This window comes from Hylobates moloch, unplaced genomic scaffold, assembly GCF_009828535.3.
Source record: "Hylobates moloch isolate HMO894 unplaced genomic scaffold, HMol_V3 SCAFFOLD_24, whole genome shotgun sequence".
NCBI lineage: Eukaryota > Metazoa > Chordata > Mammalia > Primates > Hylobatidae > Hylobates > Hylobates moloch.
In genome coordinates this window covers 3,339,667-3,360,237 of record NW_026652299.1, presented here as the reverse complement: position 1 = coordinate 3,360,237, position 20,571 = coordinate 3,339,667, and the positions used below count along the sequence as shown (strand labels likewise).

The 20,571-nt window shown below is 39.3% G+C and overlaps 1 protein-coding gene across 2 annotated transcripts in view; it reads left to right on the top strand.

Annotated features, from left to right (window-relative positions):
- Positions 1-13,934, top strand: part of MBD5 (methyl-CpG binding domain protein 5) — a 470,039-nt gene extending 456,105 nt beyond the window's left edge. For both annotated transcript variants that reach the window (XM_032754128.2, XM_032145669.3), the window contains 2 exons: positions 6,824-6,899; positions 9,630-13,934. In XM_032754128.2, coding sequence (XP_032610019.1) covers positions 6,824-6,899; positions 9,630-9,701 — 148 coding nt within the window. In that variant the 3' untranslated portion in view covers positions 9,702-13,934. The remainder of the gene's footprint in view (positions 1-6,823; positions 6,900-9,629) is intronic.
- Positions 13,935-20,571: the final 6,637 nt, after the last annotated feature.

The following is a 20,571-nucleotide window of genomic DNA, read 5'->3' as shown; positions in this document are numbered from 1 at the left end:
AAAGATTTTTTTGTTGCATCAGGGATGTGAACTTGAAAGTAAGTTTTCTTTGGAATTAACAAGAAGTTGAATTTCAGGCCAGTATTATTCAAGTTTTTCTAAATCTTTATTTTCTGAGTAAATGTAGTGCGGACAAACAGATAATATTAGAAACCTAATTCTTACTGTGATACAATGTATGTTTATGTATCATAACTATTATTTCATATTAAGGTAGAGAGCTACAAATGTGCTTCTCTATATGTACATAGCTATTTAAAAATATGTAATTGATATACCTGTTCAGTTGCTATATTAATTTCCACATTATCAAGCAACCAAAAATTAGATATTAATTAATTTTTATTCATTTGCAAAATGATCCTCACATTTCCCCCCCAAATATTGACACATAGGCTTAATGTGTTTATATATTATCGTCTTTCTAAAAATACCATTTAAACTTCTGTTTGTACATCAAGACTTACAAAGTGGAGATCAGAATGATTCGTAGTGTATCCTGCATAGAAGGCTTATATAATGATATCAGTAATATCTGTTAAAAAGCATTCTCTTTCACTTTATGGTGTTTCCCATAATTCTGGCCAGAGGCATAATTTTAGAAGTCAACAAATCTTAGGAAGACTCTTCACCTCAATAAAAGGTATCTGAAAAGATGACAGCTGCAAGAGGCCAACTCCTATGTCTCTATGTCCCAGACTCCTTTAAAAGGTAGCAAATTGGTACTGGCTTTGTGAAAGGCCAAGTTAATTGCCAGATAACATCCCTCTAGACCTGATAAGGAAAACAGGGATCAAGGTCCCTTCTACTCTTACTGAAGCACACTTGCTATGCAGAGCTTAGCAACAAGATAAGGCCACTAAAATTAATACAAGGTCTGGATGAAAGGAGGAAAATTGCGAATTACCTACATCACAAGTTTGCAGTGGGCCAGTTGCCGTAAACTATTCAACAGTACCCATTTCTTTGGTGTAAAAGAGCCCTAAAAATGTTTCCTACAGTGAAACATGCCAGTTACTTGGATTATGTACAAAATAAAGTTAATAACAGAAATAAAATAACTCCTCCAAATATTCCAATACACTGCCTTGAAATGAGCTGGATTTTCCCCATGTATTTGCTATTAAGCAATTTCTGAAAGGTAATGAGTAACAAACTACAATTTTAAAAATGTTTCTTCAAAGCCAATTTCCTATTTGTAGTAAATTAATGTGAGAGCTCTCTAAAGGAATTCTCCTCATGATAACCATAAACTTAAAGTACAACTTGGAGAAGTAAAAGTAGAAAATACAAAGTAACATTTATAAAAAGAACTTTGTTTACCATACTATTGTCTAAGCAGACAGACTTTCGTTTTCGATGCCCAGTAGAATGCTTTACATTTTGCACATGTAATTGCAAATTCATCATTTTATTCTCCCAGTCACGAGATGGGCCAAAATTACTGAGCCATTTGCAGATGCGGACACTCGGACTCAAATAGTTTAAATAATTAGTTGAAAGTCCCACAACTGATAAATTATATGTTGAACCAAATCATTTTTTAATTTATGCATTTATTCTCAATTTAAGAAGATAAATTTAGCAAAAAAATCTGTGCCAGGAACAGTGCTACAGTCCCCGAAGCTCACTGTGTAGTGAAAGAGACACATGTAGAAACAAATAATTCAAATGTCAAAATTGCAACAACAGCAATATATATACTATATTCTGGGGTCATAGGGAAAGGGCGGGTAAAGGAAGGGTTCCTAGAGGAGATGATATGTGGGCCAAGCCTTAAACGTTACACAGGCATCAGCCACACAAAGGAAACAAAGACCAAGATGGGGTGGGATAGTGTTTAGATGAGAGCAGCAGTTGAATTTGGGGGACTGTAAAGTATCGGATGGGAAGTTATAAGAGGTATAAGCAGGAACCAGATCATGAAGGGCCTAGTAAGGGCCAATAGGATGTTTTATTGTTTTGGAAGTGCCTAAAGGGGGCAGGTGGTCGGATTTTTCACCTTAGGTATGGCCGTGTAGGAGGACAAATTTTAAGGCAACAATATTGAAGATGAAGAGATTGTTCAGGAGCCATGACAGAATACAAGGGAGAACGAGGACCCAAACCAGGAGCTGGTGGAGTTGGGGAAGAGGATAGAAGTGAAGGAATGTGGTCAAGACTTAGGAGGTAAAATAGACAGAACATGGGGTGATTGATCAGAATGTAAAGGAAAGGGAACAAAATCAAGGATAGCTCTCAGGTTTTCAGCTTGGGAGACTTGGTAGGTGGTAGAAACACTGACAAGTGGAGGTTACAGGGGGAAGCTGTTGAGTACAGTTTGGGGTGCCTGTAGGATAGTCTGGACATACATGTCTGAAACTGGGGAGAAGGGTATTTGACAGTATACAAATGACTGCAGTCACACAAAGATACTTTGACCAATTTGAAGAATAGTAGGCTAAGGATTGAACATGCAATAGAATGAAGAAGACGGGAAGAATGGTCAGTGAGGAGGAGAAGAATCAGGGAGAGTAGATAGAGTCTCAGAAGTCAAAGACTGATAAAGTGATCAACAGAGGTGCAGTAAGACAAGAACTGAAAAATCTCCATCAGATTGGGCAATTTGAAGGTCACTGGCAAACTTAAGTGAGAACAGTTTCCAGTAGAGTGATGGGTATATACACAAAATGGCTATTAAATAAGAATAAGGAAATAGAGAGAGGAGATGTAGATTATTTACTCTTCTTTCTACCCATAATGTGAAAAATTCCTGAAAAATAACAAAGAAAAGATTTTTAAAATGATAAAGATTTGACTACTTTTGTAGACTGAGGGGAAGAGGAAAAGGCTGAAAAAGGAAGGTGTCATTTGGAGCAAGATAATCAAGAGGTTGGTTTTTCACCTGGACTCAAGTCCTGTTTCTACCACTTCATAGCTGTGTGTTCGTAATCTCCCTGAGCCTAAATTCTTCATTTCTAAAATGGGCATAATCCTACTTTAGGATTGTTACAGCATAGATAATATAGAGAGAGCCTCAGCACAGTACTTGGCACGTGGCATTTAGTAAATAGCTATTTTTTCTTATAAAGATATAGGTGAAAGAAAATTATCTGTTATTTTCGCCAGTTGAAACATTCGACCACCATATTAGATGTTGGGGATTTTATGTAGTTGTTTTAATCCTCAGTATCCTCAATCAAACTGTACAACAAATAAATATCTTTAAACGTTATGTTCTAATTATATCCTAATAGTAACATATTTATTTAATACATTACTTAGGGCAATTTTGTACTTAAAAGCAGAAATAGCTTTATTAAAGAAAAATTCCACAGCTTTTACATATGTTATAGTTTTCATTTAAGCGAGGAGCAAATCTTCTGTCTATATGTACGTATACATTTCTTGGGAAACTTGATTTTTTGTGAAGCTGGAAAACAATAAAGTGATTAAATAAATCACACTTTCACTTTAAAACCAAGGAATGATACTTACCATGTTAAATTTTCTGAGATCTGCATACATTCCCTATGGATTCGGTTTCAGAGTTCAAGGTTCTTGACTTTTAGGTCTCACCCAAATTTGTTACGTACTATATGAAGTGAGTCACTTAAACTCTAAACCGACAGTGTAGAACAACTTGCAATTTCTCATATCCCTTCTATTTCTTGTACTACTCATAGAGGTGTACCTGGCTTTTTAAAAAATTAGTGAAGATAAAGATAATGTGTGACAGTGTAGGCAATGAAGTTGAGAAGTGGCAATTATCTCCATTAATAATTAGAAATGTGATTATATGAACATCTATTACTTAATCAAGTAGGTTTTAGAGTGTCCATTAGTAAAAATGTTTATTATTAAATGTCAGCGGGGAATAGAAAATAGTAGAAGAAACTCCACAGGGAGGCCCTCTGGACTGAAAGACTGAATTTTGACTAATTGTTCATTTCTTGAATTCATAGAGCTTTTTCTTCCTCTTGTAAGTTCATTCTTCCCTGACCTGACCAGTAGCTGGTCTGCAGATTTGGCATCTGGGAGAGTGTCTCTTTACCTTTCGAATCTCATGATATATACAAATAATTTCATGCCCCACATCTATGTATTTATTTTCTCTTCCAAAAGTAGTCATTTCTCCCTCTATTAACTACTAAGTTGTGTTAAAGGTGAAACGTTATACTAATTTAATTTGAATTAATGCAAGGTGTTTACAAATATTTTAAGTATCTTGAAGAATGAGATGACAAAACTCATGAAATTGTTTTTTTCAACAAGTAATGCTGAATCGTTTTTGTGCTTGAATGGTAATTGTTATTCCAATTTTTCATGGTTAGGTAAAAGTTTTTTACCTATGACTCTTTATTACTTTTGAAAACTATAGTCAAATATCCATTTTCTTCATTACAAAATTAGAATTAATTTCACCAATTCCCCTTAAAAAGTCATGAAGTACCACATACAAACAGTTGTCATAATACCTATTCCATCAAATTATTGTAAGGATTAAATGAGATAATGCATATAGAGTTTTAATACAATACTTGGCACATAGACATTTTTTAATAAATAACAGGTATTTCTTTTACTAAGATTAAATGTGAGAGAACCAAGGTTCTCTGGAGGTTTTTCATTAAAACATTGTAACTTCATTTTAAATATTTAGAACTTTATATAGTCAATTTTAAACTCCTAAGATATTATAATCAAAATTTATAATAAATAAATGGCTTTTAAAACTTATGTTAATACTTCAAACTTATGTTCATACAAAAGAAACAGTAAAGATAAATTTATTTAACACATTACACACGGTGTGATATTGTCAGGCAACGTGGCGATGATAATACTGTCAGAACCCTTGCCAAGCAGCCTGCAAAAGGGGCCCCAGCCCAGCCTCAGCAAACCCTAGGTGGCCTTGCAGAGTGCTCCCAGGAGCTTGCTTGGCAGACACCTCATTAGGAAAACAACTGAGACTGACTCCATGAGATGACCAGGGCCCCTTGAAACTGGAATGGGTAGGTAAAAGGAAGACAGTACATACATAATAAAAAAAACTTCTTATATACCAGTTAGAAGCAATGAATAGATTATACAAACTAGATGGTATTTAAAACAGTTATAAGGAGAAAAAAGCCAAGTATGTACATCATGACACCTTTTGTGTGTGTATATTAAAAAAACACACATAAAACAATACTAGATTAAAGTATAAAAGCAGACTAAAAGTTGAGGGGGGAAGGTGAGGGAAAATGGGACCAGGATTGATAACAAATGGGAACTCCAGCTTTATTTTTTTAATATAAAAGACTTAAAGGAAGTATGTAATTTATTAACATTTCCTTCCAGGAGGGGAATATGTTACGTTTATTTTATCCTATGTACTCCTCTGCATTTTTAAATTTCTAAAAATAAATGACAAAAATATAAAAGCTAAAGACTAGCTTACAGGGCAGCAAAAGGTAGGGGTTGATGCCATATTACCCTCATAATTTGGTTAAAACCAATACACTAATTTTTCCCTTCAGTTAAACTGACCTAAGTACTTATGTTTTTTTGAAACATAGGACCATCTGGGCCACCTTTGACAAATATTTTTATTTAGCAAATACATAGAGCATCTATGGTATGTCTCCTATAGAACTCAGGGGTGGAAAACTCGGAGTTCTCAAAGTGTAGACAGCAACTCAATGTGTATGCATTGTCCAGTCCTGGTGTGTGAGGATAAAACCTAGTGAAAGCTATGGTAAACTGAACTAAAGTTCAAAAATGTTTCAAAACACTATGCTAACCAAACTAAATACTACAGTAAGCCAAACTCTCGCACGACTGCAAATTTCCAGTCTCCATGGTAGATGCTGAGATAGGACTTAACTCATGGAAACCCATGCTAACCGCCTGTTACGAAAACGTTACCTCCAGCAGCTTTTCTAGTAATTGTCATGACAGGATAAATGAAAAGAATCACTTTAGTACTTGGAAAAAATGAGTAATTATTTATTGCATAAAGGAGGAAAAACAAGTTAACAGTCAGGATGGCGGCAAAGTGTACATAACCACAGAGGTGGGTAGCATGGATTCACCTGATTTTAGTTCAACAGCTTCATAGATGTAAGCTTCAAAAATGGCAGACGCACCGTGTGTGTTATTCAGGCCAAACATATGAATGGAATGCTAAGTGGATAGAAAAGGTCAGAGAAGTGATAGGCACCTTGAGGCCGTCATTCTTTATCTGTTCAAATAGTTACAGCATTTTGGCTTTTGGGAAAATGTGCTGGGGGAGGGCGAAGGCTCGGAGCCCCAGGTGCGTCAGAGTTAAGCTGTTTCCCACCCCGGAACGTGCACGGGGATTTCAGCCTTCACTTGCTCAACTCCGGAGCCAGGACGCTCCAGAGAGGGCAGAGGGAGCTCCCTAGTGGCCAGAGCCTGCAGTTCAGCCCCTCCGCCCTTTGATCACACAGTCAGGCAGCCTGAGAAACACACAAGAGGCAACGCAGGGCCGGCTGGAGCCAGGGAGCATGAGGGGCGTCTCTGGGAGAGGGAACCCGTGGCCCAACTTTCTTCCCAAATCACCAGATTGTGGGAGAAGCATGTGGAAGAGGAAAAAGTCCATCTTCCCGCTCCACAAACTGTTCAACTTTTTTTTTTTTAATAGTTCTGTGACTTTAATCGTTAGTATTCAGTGGTAAGAATCCCAGAGTGGTGTTTTGTCATCTGAATTTTCCAGACGCGAGTATAAATTGGCTTTCTCTCGTGGAATTGGTACTTTTGTTTTCTGATTAGGAAATCAGATTGAGTTTTGTTTCTTTAACTTTTTAATCTGGTGTGTTGTTTTCATTAATTCCAGAAGTGGAAAGCTAAATAACCATTTAGAAGCTGCTATTCATGAGGCCATGAGTGAACTGGACAAAATGTCTGGGACTGTAAGTTAATTTATTTTTCCATTATACTGTGTTTCTTTCAAAATAAATTGTGTTACACTTTTTGGTAAAGTCTCTTGAATATTGTCAAACAACTCACATAGCAATACTAAATTACTAGCCTAGAAAAAGAAGACAAATATCAGAAAAGATTCAAAGTCATTTAAGAAAAAGAAACCTACCGCATTAACTATGTCTTTCTTCCTGAGATAAGTAACTTTTGTTTTGCCACATAACATTCTTTTAAAATATGAGCAGCAAAATATTGAAGTTCAAACCACAGCTTTCTGCACTTGACTCTGTGAATGGCCATGGCCATTACTGTTGCCTATATATGTAGTAATGCAGATTTTGTTCTGTCCGTTGAACCAAAAAGACAGTGGGGTCAAGATCAAGAGACCTCTCATATCCCATTTTTATTGAACTGTGCATATAATAGCATTGAGTGTGAGAAGTTTAATCGTTATCCTCCAGTTCACACACTGACTGATGTAAATACTTAAAATATAATTTTGGTAATCTGTTTAAAATGTGAATTGTCTAAGGCTATTTAGCACGAAAAATAATTTCTTTTATTTGACCTTATGTCACAAGGTTATCTGAATCCCAACAAACCATCCAATGGCAATTGAATGATGGGATTAGTATAGGTTTTAGAGATTTTGTAATCCAACCAACCCATCATTTCACAGATGGGTGAACTGAAGCCCTGAGACATTAAATTTCCTGATAAAATTATAGGAAAGATCTAGATTGGGGATTATAAACTCAAATGTTTTCTAGAGCCAGGCAAATAATATCAGTAAGTAAAGTGGGCCAGGTATGACAGCAGTTGGAATGGATGAGAAATGCCAGTGAAGATCCATGGGGTAGGGTAGGCTACCAATCTAGAGGCTCAGCACAGTATAAGCCATTACCCACTTGAGTCTGAGTCTGGTTGAGGAAGGGGTTGCTCCACACCAGGGCACAGATTCTTTCAGTATCTAGTGACCACCTCTCTTAGGACCTCAGAGTGCTCCATTATATCCGTTGCATTTTGCCTTGAAGGTAAAAGAAAAGAGCGTGCTAAGAATACTGCCAGCATAGGTTTTATGAGCCAGACCTGGAAGCTCATTCTGTTGACTTTCCACTCACCTGACCTAATCACATGGCCTTCTTAACCCAAGTAGAATAGGAAATAGAGCATAGAATGTGCCTGCCCAGGAAAAAGAGAACATGAGTATGGCCATCGCCTCTCTAGACTCTGCCTCGGGACATTTGGTCCTGGTGGAATCAGGTAGTTGAGAGTAATAAGGATCGGGGCAACCTGGGAGGCATGTGCTGTCTCCAGAAGGCATTCCTTCCGTGCTCCAGCAGATCTTAGACATCTGGGAAACTGTGTTCATGTTGCAAGATCTTTCCATTTTTCATATAAAACTAGAAGTCTAGAGGTAAATTTTCTCATTTTTATGTGTTGACAACTGTTTTAAAAAATATTAAAGTGCCATATGGCTAAACAAAATACCATTTCAGGCCACATTTGGTCCACAGATTACTAGTTTGCAGTCTCAGTTATAAAAAGTTTCTTTCCTCAGTTATAAAAAGTTTTGGCTCTTTATTACAGACTAGTGGTTTTAAAAAATGTGTATGGAGAAGATTAGGAGGAATAGGCAGATTGAAAAACCCATAAACATTATTTAAAATTTTAAAATATTGTTTTTTAAAAGCATTCTGCATTTGAGTCTGGATAGCATTGCCCTTTGCTGCTGTCTAAACATTATTTTTAAGCATGTAATTGAGCCAACTTGTAGTGGATCTGGAGAGGCAATTGTACTCATCTCTTCCTGACTCTAAGTCCTGTGACATAAGGTTGGCCAGGGTAAAAGTTTTACACCACAGAAACTGGCAAAATGCTACAATGGACTTGTGTCCAAATGCTGATTAAGCATTTGCGACACCACTGCCTTGGGTTCCATCCCTCCCCTCCTGGGTCTTGGACCTTGCTCCTTTCCACCAATAGCTACAAGACAATTTGATCACTCCCTCCTCCAAATTATACCTGCTATCTAATGCTGCTCAGCCACTGCTCAATCTGATGAACAGCACTAAATGTCGCTAGTTCCTGCATTAGTACATAAAGAAAGGTGAGTTGTATTAACTGCTCCTCCCAGACTACACAATTTCAGATCTGCCAACAGATGATAGTGGTATTCTCTTTTCCGTTTTGATTCTTCTCATGAGCAAACGTCCTTGGGCTGAGCTATGTGTGCATGTTCTTATAATTTGTGACCCTTCCTAGTCATTGTAAAATAAGTAGGGTAACAAAGTGAGAAAAAAAAGAGGGGCATGTTTGGTGTGTAATTATTCACTCTTCCAGGCTGTAGTGAAATTGGTGATCTAGGGTCTCTGACAGGGAAGGCTTATTTTTGTTTTAAATGGACAATGGGGGTAACAACTACACATTGCATTTCCCATACTTGATTTTGTCCAGTTCATCCTTTGTTTTCCGCTGTCTATTGGCACCCCCAGAGTGTTGCACTGCTTATCAGTTTCTAGCATTCTGCATTCTCTGTAGTGACTGTGGGCACACTGACATCTGGGGTCTTGGTAAACAGTTGAAGTGCCTCAGGATATCAGTAATTGAAAGTGAAAGCCAGAGTCTATTCCCTACCCTGTTTCTTTGTCAGAAATTGTATGGTGTTTGTGATTTCATCCTCTGTTGTTGTTGTTTTTTTTCTACCTTTTTATTTCCAGGTACACCAAATCCCACAGGGTGACAGACAAATGAGACCCCCCAAACCCAAGAGGAGGAAGATCTCCAGATAACAGAGACTACTCCACTAATGCGCAGTGTTTATCAAAGGAACATGCACAGATGTATCTGTATATAGGTATTGATATAGCCACAGTTATATCAATATTTAGACTATGACAGATAGCTACCACCACCACAGGGTGCTAAAAGAAACAGTGACACAAAATTTTTTTGATCAGGAAGGATAATGAATGCTGGAAAAACCAATCAAAATCTCTGTGTGATGAGAGTGATAAATGGTCAAGAGATTACTGAGAAACTCTTTTTCTATAATACTAAATTGTGATTATAAGAAATAGTCCAAATGTTTCTGAAGAATTTTCAATGTTGTATATAGAAAATACAGAATTTCATGGTGATATCAGAAATGTAAATATTGTACAATATTGTCATGTACAAGCGCACCTAATGCACACTTTATCTTTTATTGTACAAAGAAATAGTGTACAAAGTTCTTTGGTTTCTATGGAGTACACCTACCAGAGACTACCAGTGTAAAGTGATAAATAAAAATACAACCTAAATGCTTTTCTATGATAATGTAAAAGACGCTGTTTTTGTATTTAACAGCAGAGAAAAGGCATGATGATGTAATATCTGAATTATGACATACACTGCACACCACTGAGTGTCCATTTATATTGTCTGTTTGGAATGAACCTTGCCTGGAAGCACTGGACTCAATTTCAGGTGTCCAGGAAATTGCAACCTTGCAGATTTCTAAAGGGATGAGGGCTCACAGGTCTAAATTAAGAATTCAGAAACTGCAACCATTTGTTGCATATTTTTTTTACCTAAGTTTTAAAATAGAATAGGTTTTATAAAAAAAACTTAGATGGAATATTTTACTCAGCCATTTCTGTAGTTGACATTTGATAGCCACCTGTTGAAGCAGATAGCTTATACTGACTGCACCACCGCTGGTGCTCAGAATTGAGGGTTTTTTTGCAGATGGTATCTGACAAGGTAAAACTTTCTATTTCCGTACGTGGAGGCAAAAACCCCACTTTGCAACCATTATCAGAGGGAAGGTTGATTATAATTCATTTTTTTGTAGTGGCAAAAATAAATATGAATCATCAAAGCAAGTTTCATATCCATTCATCAGTATTACTTAACCCAGAAGTAAAGGTGGCTTACAAAATTCTTAGCAATGGTAATTTTTTTATCAGTATTGTGTAACATATCAGATTTATTTTATTTAAAGAATTATTTATACCATTAATAGATTCTTATATATATTAATGTGGCAAAAATGTGCAGGTTAAATCTATTAACCAAATTATTTATATTATATTAAGTAAGAAAAAATGTGAAACAAATGTAGAGAGAAAATACTACATTACAAGTATACAAACCTAAAACTGTGAGCCATTGTAAAGTACAAGGTAATTAATAAGAAATGTAGCACAACGTAATTTTCCGTCTTCTCACAATTTTTGTGGTGGTGGTATTACCCTATCTTCCAGGCAGTTAAGCAAAGTTTAGGCTTCCAGCCTGACTTCCGTTGATGGATTGTCAAAAGAAGGGATCTATTATCCCTTTATTCTTGGAACCACCAGTCCCTGCCCCAAACCCTTAAGCCCCTAGAGAGCACTGCCTTGTCCTCTAGCCTGGGGCTCACGCAACAGTCTGCCACTCAGGCTGCTAGGAGGTTCTCCAATAGCAGGCTCAGCACCTCAAACTGCCCACCACCTCTCCTACCGCTCCTCTCCCACCCACCACCCAAACTCCTCAGTCCTGTCATGTAGCAGAGTTGCAGTAACTCAGGAAAATGGAGACCAAGGTCATTCCTTAAGTTGGTTTCTTGGGGCCACAGCACAGAACATGCCACCTGGGCTCACTTTTGATAGCAACAGCTCTTAGTTATTCCCCTAGGTCTCCTGTGTCTCTCTGTCCCTCTGTTCCTACTTTCAACCTACCCCCAAGCCTGATGGAATGCAACTGGCTACCCTGGGCTTCATGACCTCAAAGTAGGAACTCTTCCTTCCGGGGGTAGGTTCATTTTGTCTCTCTTGTAATGGTGGGATTGCCTGCCCAGTTCCTTCATGCTGTCACATGAAGTAATCTTCTGTGTAGTTTAGTTGACACATGTTTATGAGTTAAAAGTTGATGCGGCTAGTATGTTTAAACCATTAATGTCCATTTTTTTTGCACCAACCTGTTTTTCTACTTTTTTTCCTACACATTTTTGTTTATTCACAGACAGACAGACATGTGTGTTTGTATGCTGGGTGTGTCTGTATGTGTGTGTGTGTTGATATGTAGATTTTTTAGCCTTTGCTTTTCTGTCTTCAGGCTGAGTTTGTGTTGACCAAGCCTTCTGTTTGGTATTTTGAGCTAATTCAGTTTCTGCTTCCCTCGCATTGTATACTTTACATAAGTAGACCGTGTAAAGTATGTTTGTGCCCATGATTTCACTGGTTGCTATGGCTTTGATATGGGTGCTAGGTATAGTAGTTTCAGTCCACATGGGTTTTTTTCCGCTCTTTTAGAGTTATATCGTTTTGTGTAAGCAGTTAATGTAAATATTGTTAGCATTACAGGTCATACAGTGCTGTAACATTTTTTTAAATGTTGCACCTACTTTACAATTAAAAAATTGGTCACTCACACTTCAATTTTGCCCATAGAGCCATTTCTTTCTCTTTGTATTGAAGCCAATTCATTTTTTTAAATGAAGGCTAGGCCTTCTATGTTACTAAAATTTTTATTCCCTAAAATAAACTTTTTTAAGAAACAAATCCAAGAATGGAAACAGATGAAAAATTTTTTCTTCTTTAAAGAACATAATAGTTCCCGCTGGAAAAGGAAATCTAATTTTATTTTGTGTCCCTTAACAGTCCTAGGAAGCACAAGGAGAATAAACTAAACCTCTAAGAAGGTTTTAAAAATTATTTCAAATGAGTGAAAATTAACTGAGCCGCTTTTGTGTGATTTGTCTTGTTTGTAACATTAAAAGCAAACCAGGGTTTTTATTTATTTAAAGGAACATTTTTGGCTTGTACTTTTTAGTGCCATTATGAATGAAAATGCTTTAAGAACATTCATCCCTTGTGATATCATGGGCCACTTTTAGTCTTTTATTTGGACCCTGACTTTGAGTTTTTGCTATGTCTGTTTTTTTAAGTAAACACAGCCTTCTTATTTGAACATAACACTGCAGAATTGCAGGAGGAGAAGCGGACGGTTATTTCACTTTCTGTAAGTTTTAGGAAGATTCTTATATCCTACGAGGTGACTCATTTTTCATTTTAGACCATGATAGCACGTTGTTGTTAACTTTGGTAATCTTCCATGCAGTTTGCAGTGTTCCCTTGCAAGTCGCAAGCATATATGCATTAAGATTTTAAAATCTAAGATGCTTAAGATGTTGGTGGCATTGCTCTTTCTGAAAAGAAAGCCAAAATACTAGGCCTTGCTGAAAATCGGATATCTTGTTTACTTTGCCCATTTATGCCCGAATGGTGTAATGCAAGACTCAAGACTTTTCAATGTAGTATATCAAATGAGTTGTGCATTGATTCATTTGGGGGACATGAACAAAAATTATCAACCAGCCAGAACTGTAATATTGAATTAGTTTATCTTTTTCTTTCATTCACTCTATCACATTTGCATTAGCCAAAGAGATAAGAACATTAGTAATTCATATGTGTAAACAACCCAGAAGTGAATATTAAATCAGTGAGCCAAAAAGCAATAAACAACTCAAGCATGGGAAATCCTGCTGACAGTGGGGAGTCTGATATAGAAAAAATATATAAAAAGCATTATCTTCAAATATGAAAGATTAATTTGTATCTACTGTAAATATGTATTACCAGCCTTATCTGCATTTATACACACTGTGTGTGTACCTCAGTGACCTTTTATAAACCGGAAAAATGGTTGATTTAATAATTTGTTATGTAAATACAAAGTTGTCTATAAATTGGAAAATTTGATGCCAGATGGCTTCATAATATACAAATGTGTTTTGTAACATCATGCCTTTATGGATTAAGTATAAATACACTGGATTGTCTATGTAGAAGTGTAGCAGTTTACATTTCACCTGCATTTCAAATGGATATTTTTGTCCAAATGGTTATACTAATAGGAAAAGAAAATGACTTGAACATTTTCAATATGAAAAACAAATATGGTTTTGATTTTACCAAAATTCCTTTCCACACCCAAGAATCTGTTCAGTTCCATGCCGAATGTTTTGCATTATGTTATTTCCTAGGAGATTAATTGATCCACGACAGGGATCTACCTAGGACAACTCTCCAACTGAATTATTCTTTTTGAGAGACAAGCTACACCTCTTTCATTCTAACATTAGGCAGGGGAAGAACCCAGCCTCTTACTGCTTTTTAACTTATTCTTGTCCTTGTTTCCACGTGTCTTAGAAAGCACCACACAGATGAATAGGGTCTAGCTTTTGTGAGCAAAGATGGCTACAGAGTGTTGCCTCAACCTTGGGCTATTGACTTGGGCAACGTAGGCTTCCCAGCTTAGGTACTGTTGATGTTTTGGGCCAGGTCATTTTTTGTTCTGGAGGCTGGCCCGTGCATTATTGGATATTTGGCAGCATCCGTGGCCTGTACTCACTAGATGCCAGTAGAGCCTTCTCCTAAATTGTGACAATCAAAAATAACTCCAGACATTACTCCCAGGGCGAGAGGTGGAGGTGGGATAGGGGAGGAAGGGCAAAATGAGATTTGAAAACCACTGCCTTGATGGAATCAGTTAGGCTTATGTCTGTGTGAAATATGGGCATATTTGCCTGCAATAATCAACAGGAACCTGATTCCTAGAAGCAGCCAAAATCCATGCCAAATGAGTGCTTCTCAGTCCGTGGATAAAGGAGTAAATACATTAATGTCAGATTTACTTTGAACACCTTTGACACTTTCGATCTTAAGACCCAGGATGATCATGTTCTGAGGATGCTCAAATAGTAGTTTAGTAGAGATACCTAAATAATCGTGGCTCAGAGTTTGCAAGAAAACTGAGAGCTCTCTTTGGGTAGTACGAGGAGCTTCAGGTAATGGAAGACTTCCAGATGATAGTGTAGCTGCCTCCATTAGGCCGAAATGAGGAACTGGGCTAAGGGGAGCATGTTATATATATTTTTTAACAGCTTTCTACAGCAGCCTAATTCAGGTGTCAGTGTTTGTGCAATCCTCTTTTAAGTTCTGACAGAAGCAGTTCCATAGAGCTTGGTGGTATCATGGATATATTTATTCATTCAATACATTCTTACTGAGTGCCACTGTGTGCGTGCACCGTCTGTGCGTAGCCGTGGGGATACCAATGACGAATAAGACAAGCCCATTCTCCGCCCTTACAGGGCTAACGAAGGAGATGGCCAAACACGTAAGTAAAAGAAAGGATGATAAGGGATAGGGGAGCACATGGCAGGGCTGCGGACTTCGTTTAATAGGGATGGGGGCTTGAACAAGGATCAGAGAAAGATGAATAGAAAAGACGCAAAGGAAGAATGTGTGGCATCAGGGAGGGTGAAGGACAGTGTGTTTGAGGCAGAGAGAATGGCACATGGAAAGGCCTGAAGGTCAGAAGAAGCAGGAGAGAAGAATGGCTGCAGAGTCGCGGAGGCCAAGGCAAGTCTTCCTACGATTTTGCCCTTAACATGGCAGTAATGGGGAATTATTGTAGGTTTTTAAGGAGGGGGTGATAGGATCAGGTTTGTGTTTTAGAAATATTTATTCTGGCTGCAGTGTTAAGAATGGACAATTGGAGAGGGGTAAGACTGAAAAGCACACAGTACATATATCTCATTGCAGCACAGCATTGCAAAAAGCACATCCTTCCTCGACAATTAAAATAACAATTCAGACCCACGTAATTCTTCATATTACATTTGTTAAGCAATTTCCTTCTCAGTCTTGAGGTCAGTGTAAATAGATATATGTAAATTCATGTTAACAGTCATGAAGAAATGCTCTCCAGTACACTTACACTTACTGCCAACATTATTCCCTACTTCTACACAAATGGGAAAGCAATAATGTTCCTACTCTGGTGATTAAAGGTCAGGAACATTTAAAATCCTAGGACGTTTCGCTAACATGGTAGGAAGCAAGGCCCACCAAGCAGAGCGCACAGGTAAGTGCAGGTCAGGTACGGGCCTTTGGTTTCCTACACGCCTCCCCCAGGACGCAGGAAGCTGCAGTGGAGAACTCAGGATGCCAGAGGTACCAGGTGAGCCCTGAGGATTATGAAAGCAAAGGAAATCAGGACCACAGGCGGTCAGCGCCCAAAACAGGGCCATCTGGCTACCGGGATCTCTGCCCCACAGCAGGGGAGACCACGGCGGCCTTTCATCATCCACTCCAGCCTGTGATTATGCACTTGCTCTTCAGAGTAGCCCCAGCCGCCCTTAGTCACCTCCTACACTCAATAAACAGTGAACTGGAGGGCTTTTTAAAGTTAATTATCTATTTTTTAAAAAACAAACAGAGGCAGTGCAATAACAAGCACCCAATTCTGCGATCCCGAGGCCAGCCAATAGCCCCTTCCTCTAGCACAGGGCCCTGTACACAGAAAATGAACCCTCAACTGGGGGCAGCCCACTGGAACAGTTACAGACTGTGCCCTGCAGGGTCCCAATCTAGATACGTTCAAATCTAGACTGTGCCACTAACTAGTTGTTTGATTTTGGGCAAGTTACTTAACCTATCTATACTTAGCTTTTGACAAAAGAGGGGGTGATAACAGCACTTCCCTCGTGGGGTTGATTAATGATTGAATGAGATAATGTAGATTTGATAAAGCTCTTCATGCCTCGCACATGCCAGGCTCTCAGGGAGCATTTATTATTAAATTGCAGTATGAAAGTTTTAGGTTAGCAAAAGGGAAGGGTGTTGTCAAACGTAAGGAGATCTGTCTAGAGTGAATGGATCTTCCTGGGGCACCTTTTTTTTTTTTTTTTCTTGAGACAGGGTTGCACTCTGTCACCCAGACTGGAGTGCAGTGGCGGAACATCAACTCACCACAACCTCTGCCTCCCAGGCTCAAGCGATTCTCCTGCCTCAGCCTCCTAAGTTGCCGGGATTACAGGCGCGTGCCACCACCCCCAGCTAATTTTGTATTTTTAGTAGAGACAGGATTTCACCACGTTGACCAGGCTGGTCTCGAACTCCAGACTTCAAGTGATCCACCCGCCTTGGCCTCTCAAAGTGCTGGGATTGCAGGCATGAGCCACCACGCCTGGCCTTCCTGGGACACCTTTACAGGTAGGAGAGGGTTTACTTGTCTAGGAAAGTTCTGCTGAAAGGGAACAGCATTGTGGCAGCCTTTTCTGGTTCTCCCCTTAGAGCCCAAGGTTTCTGGATCTACTACTGAGAGTGTTTCCTAGAAGAATTCCACTGTCCATGATGCCACACACAGAAATGGATCAGGGCAGAGTCAGAATCGGTATAATTCAAGAACTTCTAACCTTCAGCCTGAGCGAAGCTGGAACCAGCTCTATAAATAAATAGCTCAGGACTCGAAAAGTATAAACAACCTAAAATCAGTCCAATCAGGGAATGCAGAGTTCAGTACAGGGAAAAGTATATTTTTAACTTGAGAGACTGAAATTTGGGGGCTTAGATCTTGGCACTGACTGGCTCTGTGATCTGTGATTTGGTACAAATCACTAAAAAGATCCTGGAGCCAGAATCCCAGGGTGTGGATCCGGTCATTTCAGGAGCTCTGTGACTTCAGGCGAATTCCCCTGCCTTAGTTTTACTAACCTAAAAAACTGGGATGATAATAGAACCTACCTCATAAAATTATGTGAGGATTACATAAATGAATACAGATGAAACACTTAGAAGGGCGTCCTCTATGGTAAGTGCTATGTAAGTTAGGTTATTGTTACTATTATTACTCCTAATATCAGAGGCTGAGCCTCACTCAGTTTATGGGAGTGATGCAGCCCTCGTGTATCTTAGAGGACCAGCCTTCCGTGCAGTGGTCACTTAAGAGGGTCCTGCTGTTCACATTTAACCATGTAGTTCTCTTCTTTAATTTAAACATGGATACTCTTGAGAGGAGTAAGATTTTGAACCAATCAAGAGTCAGGAAATTCCCAGATTTGGGAGTAAGAGAGTAGGTGTAAGGGGGTGTTCATGACTATCTTAGGATTAGATGTACTCAAAAGACTACCAAAAAATGAAGAGATAATACATGGAAGAATGCTTTTAAAAGGGGAGAAGAAAGCACTAATATTCTAAGTGGTAGTATTTTTAAGTGCTATTAAGGATGATTATTTATTTCTTAATTGGAAGTTCATGTCTAAATTCTGTACCTAGACTTTTCCAGACTGAAGACTTGGGCATATCTTGCTAAAAGTGGGAGGCAGAATGTGTTCAGCACCAGTAGAGGGGGCAGGTTTAGCTGAGCCTCTGCGAGGGTTTTAGCAGAGCCTCTGTGGGGTTTCCTGTCCTTCCAGCTCCCACTGCAGAACACTGTGTATAAGGAACACAGCCAGAAGGACTGGTGGCCTGAGGCTTTGGTCCCTGAACTGTGACCAGGTCCCCCCAGAACATAGCCTTCCCTGCCAAGTTAATCTTAAATAGCTTTCGTGGTCAGCGAGATAACCTTAGGAAAAATCTCCTGTGACCTTTTACAGACTCTGTCTCCCTTTTCCAATCAAATAAGGATTATTTAAAGTCGGTGGATTCCTTTGAATTTCTAAATGAGCATGGAGCTCAGGTGCTTGTGATTTCAGGCTGATTCTCACTGTTCTGGTTTATTTGGCAATATGGGAGGCAAACATTCACCAGAGCTGGGAGAAAAAAGAATGCAAGAATTGGAATGAAGACACGCACTGGGCTGCTTCTGGACAAGCTGTCTGTCTAGGGAAGCGTCAGCAAAGGCAAGCAGAGACCGCTTCCTCCCCCGTTTCTGTTGGTTTCCTGGCTCTTCCCAAATGTCCAGGGGATCCTGAAGAGGGGGAAGGGCGGGGGTGGTAGGGGAAGTGTGTGCCTTGGGCCTTCTAAGGCAACCATGTTGGCCAAAAGCATCAAGCCATGACAGTGGCCATCGTGAAGAGCCCGCAGCTTTCTGAGCAGAGAACACAGTGAAAGAGTTGTGTGGTTCCTGTCTCAGAGCAGAGCTTTCCTTTCTCTAAGGTAATGGTCTCCAACCTTTTCATCAAGAATTCCTATCAGTAAAGTAAAAATAAAACTGAGGACATACTATGTACATATGCATATGTGCATATGTACTTTATGTATGCTACTGAATTAATATATCATATGTGTTATAAAACACATAAAATAGAAACTAGGAAACTGAGATGAACTGATAGGTTTATATTTTCCTCCCTTTTCCCAGTGGATTACCTTGCATCGTGCCCAGGGTGTGTGCATTCAACTTTGGCAGTCTTGGCCTGAGCGACAGAATACTGGAAGGTCCTAATAAGCTTCTCCAATGAGCATAGGCAGTGATGGAACCAAACCATCAAAAAGAGCTCTTCAAAGAAGAACCCAGGTTTTCCTCTTCAGCTGCATATGATCAATTCTAATTAAACGGTAAAGGAAAGAAGAATAGAAGGAAAGAATTCTTGAAAATCTGGTAACTAACATGGAAGCTGTGCTTTATATGAGGTTATGTGAGTAATCTTGATCTGTCTACAAGCTCAAAGTTTCTATCCAAATATATTTATCTGGATCCGAGGCAGGATCACTGCCAGGCTCTGTCACCTGCTTGGGAGAGTCACCTACCCAATATGCAAGGGGATAACCACAGGGCACACTGAAGCCATTGCAGAACTTCCCAAGCCTGGGTCAGGCCTCCTGACTGCACACGCACGTGTACTCCACCCATTCCCAGCCTCCCAGCTTTCTTGACAAGTACCCAAGGAGGGTGGTTCTTGGCAGCTCATTCATAAGGTCATGGTATTGTGGAGCAGGGGCTAACCTGTGTTCTATTTTCAGCTCTGTTGTTAGCTGTGTGAGCTTGGGCAAGTGCTTCACCTTCTCTGAACCTGAATTTTTACATCTGTTTAGGCCCTGATATTACCCTGCCTACCCCACAGTGTTATGATGAAGTTCACATGAACATACATATGAAGGTGCTTTGCAAACACTGTACAAGTGAAATCTTAAGGTATCCTGACTCACGTGCTGAGGCCTTTTCAAGGCACAAGGGTAAATGTTTCCCAGAGATCCTATAGTTACCCACCCTGAGGCATTTTCCCTTGAGGACCCCAGCCCTGAGGGAAACTGGCTCATGGCAGATTTTTAATCCAAACCCAGAGCTCTGGAGGCCTTATAAGCCTAAAGACTAAACCAGGTGAACAACAAAAACATCCATAAAGCAATTTGGGTAAATTTCCATGCTTCCAGGTAATGCCTAGGTTTCTAAGGGGTCACATTTGTTTGAGTCATTCAAGCATTTATAGATCATCTTAATTCTGAGATAAAGTGAAAAAAAGAGCTCATGTTCCAGTGGATGAGAAAGACATGGAAACAGTCATTGCAAGACACTGACAGGAGCCACAAGCCAGGTATGCATTACAAAGGGCTTTGGAACACTGGGAGGCTTAAATAAATCGAGTTAAGTGACTTATGAAAGAATAGGAGTTCAAGCATGGCCAGCAGGGGCAAAAGACATTCAAGAAAGAGGAAAAGAAGTGCAGAGATCAGGAGTGGGGCCGAGGGGTAAGGAGGGGTGGAGAACAGCATGATTTTCTGGGAAATGTAAGGGATTTAATAACTCTTGAATGTAACATAAGGAAGAAGAGGTGTAGACAGTAAGCATAGAAAGCAAGCAGAAGCCAGATCATGGTGGAAATGGGGTGGCAGCAGGTCTCCCAAGCCAGTAGAAAGTGGAAAGGGCAGGTGCTCTGGCCTCGAACCCACCCCATTCTCCATAGGA